This window comes from Megascapheus bottae, chromosome 2 (assembly GCF_031878675.1).
Source record: "Megascapheus bottae isolate mThoBot1 chromosome 2, mThoBot2.hap1, whole genome shotgun sequence".
Lineage (NCBI taxonomy): Eukaryota > Metazoa > Chordata > Mammalia > Rodentia > Geomyidae > Megascapheus > Megascapheus bottae.
In genome coordinates this window covers 48,531,808-48,536,167 of record NC_143510.1, presented here as the reverse complement: position 1 = coordinate 48,536,167, position 4,360 = coordinate 48,531,808, and the positions used below count along the sequence as shown (strand labels likewise).

The window sequence follows — 4,360 nt, the reverse complement described above, 5'->3', positions numbered from 1 at the left end:
CATTTGCATTACACATCAAAAACAGTTCTTCTGAGGAAAGAAAAAAGCCCCCTCCCCCATATCTTCTACCGCACGTGGAGAGAGAGGCACCGAGAGACTGTTAGTAAAGAAAAACCTACCACACCCCAAAATCTCCTTGGAAAGCTAAAATATGCCCCAGCCCTAACATACAGCTACCTCTCTGGTTCAAACTTGAGAAAACAGTTACAGAAAGCCCTCCTTCCCTTTGCTCCCAAAGTCCTCACCCACACTCCCTGCTTCCAAAACCCTGCCTCTTCGGTGCCCACCGTCCATTAAAGGCAGTTTTTTTCCTTGTGTTAACAGCTTGCCCCGTGCTAATTATTTCGCCCTCCCCGTCAATTTTGTCAGATGCAATGCAAAGTTTCTCCAGGCCCCTCTCCCCTGAACCGACGACAATCGGTTGAACATCGATGCAAATCTTGGAATCTCCTGATTAGAAAATGTATTCCCCCGCACTTCAAAAACTGCAGTGTAAGTGAGGAAGAGAGGACACAGGGTGGAGTAGTTGGAAGGAATGCATACTTTGGAGGATTCTATCGGGCTGGAAAAAAAAAAAAAAAGATCGCCACTCCATCCCAACTGGAAGCTGGGGCTGGTAAATGGGGTCTGATAGCCCCCGACTAACGTTAGCTGGGAAAGTTCACTGCCAAGTCTCCACCGGTGGTTGCTGCAGGTAATGGAAGGGACGGAACTGAGCTCCCGGGAGAAATGCAGAGGCTTTGCGGCGCCCCGGGTACGGAAGAGACAGCTAGAGAGGAAGGGTCCGCGCGGCAGGGCCAGGCGCCCGCGTTCTCCCGAAGCCCCAGGGTGCAGCCGCCGGTGGTAAGGTGGGGGAGGGAGCCTGGAGGAGAGGGACGAGCGCTGCATAGGGTGGCGTAGGGGTGGGGGTGGGGGAAAGGGATGTCCTCAAAGTGATGTGCTCCCCAATGCAGGAATCTTGGCCTGTCGTGGAAGGTCGTGGGGGGGGGGGGGCCCGCAGCACAGCCCCCAGAGCACCCTGCTAGGGGTGGGGGGGGCTGACACATGCAAGCAAAAAGGTCAGGGTGGGGGCGGGGTGGGGGTTGTTCTGGATGCCCGAGGAGCCCAGGAGCCCCCCCCCCCCGCCGGCTTCTGCAGTTGGTAGCCATCCGGAGCAGGGGAGGGAGAAGGGTGCAGAGAGGCGTGGGGGCGGGGGGCAGAGCTGGGGGCTGCCGCGGGGAGATCCCGACGGCGCTGCCCTTCTCCGAACAAGCCCGCTGGGCCCGGCCCTGGGGGGAGGGGGACGCACCGCAGAGGGGGCGCGAGGGCCACGCCGGGGGCCCCCGACGCGGCCCGCAGGCCCGGGGAGCAGGGCGTCCCGGGGTGGGGGGCGGCGGTGGACCTCCGTCCAACTCGGGGACCCCAGGAGACACGGCAGAAGGAAACGGGACTTCAGACACATGTCCAAAGCGGACAGGGCATTCGCCCCGCTCCGCGGCCCCGCGAGCCCGGACCCGCACACTCTGCGGCAAAGCCCCTGCCCGGAGAAGGGACGGGCTCGCTTCGGGGTCCCGAGGTGAGGAGGGGAGCCCGGGGGACGAGGAGCGGCCACCCACCGGGGTGGCGTTGAGGCTCTGGGGCGACTTACGGCGACGGCGGCGGCAGCGAGCGAGGCGGCGGCGGCCCTAGCGCGGGGCCCGGGAGGCGCGGCCGGACTGCAGAGGCGCCGGGGCTGCGGCGGGCGGGACTGCGGTGGGCGCCATCTTGGAGCGCTCCCCGCGCCCGCCCCCTCCCCCTCCCGCGCCGCGCCGGTCCTTGCATAATTGATGACTCGCGCCCGCCGCCGCGCGCCCCCGCCGCCGCGCGCCCCCGCCGACCCCCGCCGCGCGCGCCCCCGCGCGCCCCCTCCTCCCCCGCCCGCCCGGGCCCACCTACCCTCGCCGGGCGCGCCCGTCCGTCCTCCCGCAGCGTCCGCTCGCCGGCTCGCAGGCCGGCGTCCCCGCGCCGCCGGGGCTCGATCCGCGCGAGGAGCCGGGGCCGGCAGGGGGCGCCCGCCCGAGCGCAGCCAGCGTCCCCGGGCCCGCCTCCGCGACGCCCCCGCCCGCCCGCCCGCCGCCGCGGGAGGGGCCGCACCCGGGCCCGCACGGCCGGCCGCGGGACCGGGACCGGTCGGACGGATCGACGGACAGATTGTGCCCCGCCCCGCCCGCGGCGACACCCCGGAGGCGCGGTGCTGTGGACTCGGTGCTCCGCGGCCCTAGTCCACACCAGGTCTGTCTGCCCGTCTCTTTCCTCCACAGCCGCTTGAGTTTGTGACATCTCTACACGGCGCCGGGAACTCCGATTTACACAACCTGGCGAGGCAACCTGGGCACCGCACGGGCCCGGCCACCCCGGCGTGAGCGGCGGGGCGCCCTCCGTGCCCCTCCGCCCTCCGGCCCGGCCCCCGGGGATCCAGAGGTCACCTCGGAGTCCCCACCCGGAGGGCAGGCGCCGGCCTCGCCGCGGCTTCTCCCGGGCTCGTGGGGCTCTGCAGGGCGAGCACGAGGACTCCCCGCCCGGTGCCGGGGCCTCCGGGCTGCACCGCGTGTCTTTCCTGTCACCGCTGCACGGTCCAGAGCGAGAAGCAAGCTCAAGCTGCCGTGGACGGACGGGGCTCCCGGGGTACGTGGCATCCCCTTCTAACCCGCGGTGTGCCCGCCGAAGGGCACAGCCATCGTCCCTTTACCAACCGTCGAAGGACTGCAGAGGAGGCATTTCTAACGCCACTCGACACGCGGACAGTGCGCCACCCCCCCACACACACAGTGCCCACGGCGGGCGTTTTCAGGGAGCTTTATGGAGGTGCCTAACAACAAGCCGCCAACGCCGAAAGGATTCCGTGTCCACCAGTGTGCGCATGCGTGCAATCACCCCAAAGTCATAGAGGTACCCCGCCCTATCCAAAGTTCTGCCCTGCTTCTCTGAAATCCTCTTTAGGGCTCACCCCCAGACACCCTCCCCAAGCAACCACCCATCTTCTGTGACCGTACATGTAGTTTGCATTTTCTAGAATTTTAAATGGATGGAATCGTCCAGTATGAACTTTTTTTTTCCTTCCACTCCATCTAGTCATTTTGAGACTATTCTGTTGTCCATAAGAAAGAGCTTACTGATTGTTGTTTTTTTTTTTAATTGCTGCGTGATAACCTACGATGGATGACTCCATTGACTATTGATGGCATTTAGGTTATTTCTAGGTTTTGCCTACTACCAATAAAACTGTGGTGAACATATACAAGGCTTCGTCTGTCTTAGTTTGTAAGTATCTAAAATAGAATGGCTGCATCCTGTTTTCAGTGTGTGTTTAATATACTAAGAAAGCACACTAAGAAATTGTGTATTTACTATACCAAGAAAGCGGTTTTGCAAGGTGGTTGTGCCATTTATATCACTCCTAGTGGCATAAGAGAGTTCCAGTTCCTCCACATTGTTATCAACATTTGGTATCAGTAGTCGTTTTCATAGATGTGCAATGTTACTAATTGTGTTTTTTACTTCTATTCAATAACTCCTACTTTATGGACAACATCAGCAAATCCTCGTGGGTGAAGCTTATTCACCTCTGGCGCCTATTTTGGAACATGATTTTCTTATTGAATTTTGGTAGTGGTTTATATATTCTGGATACAAGAAACGGTAGTATAGAATCTGGACCTGGACAATTTTTTTTTTCATGTTCTGGCTGGCTTTGTACCACAATCCACACATGTCAGACTCCAGAGTGGCTAGGATTACAAGTATGAAGCAGCAACACCCGGCTCTAGGGTTCCTTTTGGGGGATAGTTTTAAACTACAAGTTTATTTAATAAATAAATAATTGAGTTAGTGAACTTTGGTGATTATATCTATGAAAGTTTATCTATTTCATCTAAGATGTTGAATTTATGAACATAAAGTTGTTCATAATATCCTTTTTTTTTTTTTACTGTCTAACAGAACTTGTAGTGATACAGTGTTTAATTCCTGATATTGGTCATATGCATTCTCTCTGTCCCCATCTCCTCCTTGGTAAGCACTTTTCTGGTTCCATTGATTTTTCTCTACTGACTTTTTTTTTTTTGCCAGTCCTGGGCTTGAGCTCAGGGACTGAGCACTGTCCTTGGGCTTTCTCAAGTCTAGAGCTCGACCACTTGAGCCTCAGCACCACTTCCGGCTTTTTTTTTTTTTTCTATGCATGTGGTACCCAGGAGTCAAACCCGGGTCTTCGTGCATGCTAGGCAAGCATTCAACCACTAGGCCAAACTCCCCGCCTCTCTACTGACTTTTTATGTTCTGCTTCATTGATTTCCACTCTTGACTTTTATTTCCTTTCTTCTGCTTACAGTTCATTTGCTTCTTA

General features: G+C 58.2%; 1 protein-coding gene across 1 annotated transcript; it reads left to right on the top strand.

Moving 5' to 3' along the window:
• The first annotated feature begins 1,091 nt into the window (after positions 1 to 1,091).
• LOC150066845 (uncharacterized) lies at positions 1,092 to 3,253 on the top strand. Its single transcript, XM_090353307.1, has 2 exons — positions 1,092 to 1,555; positions 2,280 to 3,253. The coding sequence occupies exons 1-2, from the start codon at positions 1,092 to 1,094 to the stop codon at positions 2,293 to 2,295; spliced, it is 480 nt and encodes a 159-aa protein (XP_090209433.1). The 3' UTR covers positions 2,296 to 3,253.
• Positions 3,254 to 4,360: the final 1,107 nt, after the last annotated feature.

Coding starts and splice junctions, on each gene's coding strand:
- LOC150066845 (XM_090353307.1), top strand. CDS start 1,092: ATGCCCGAGGAGCCCAGGAGCCCCCCCCCCCCGCCGGCTTCTGCAGTT.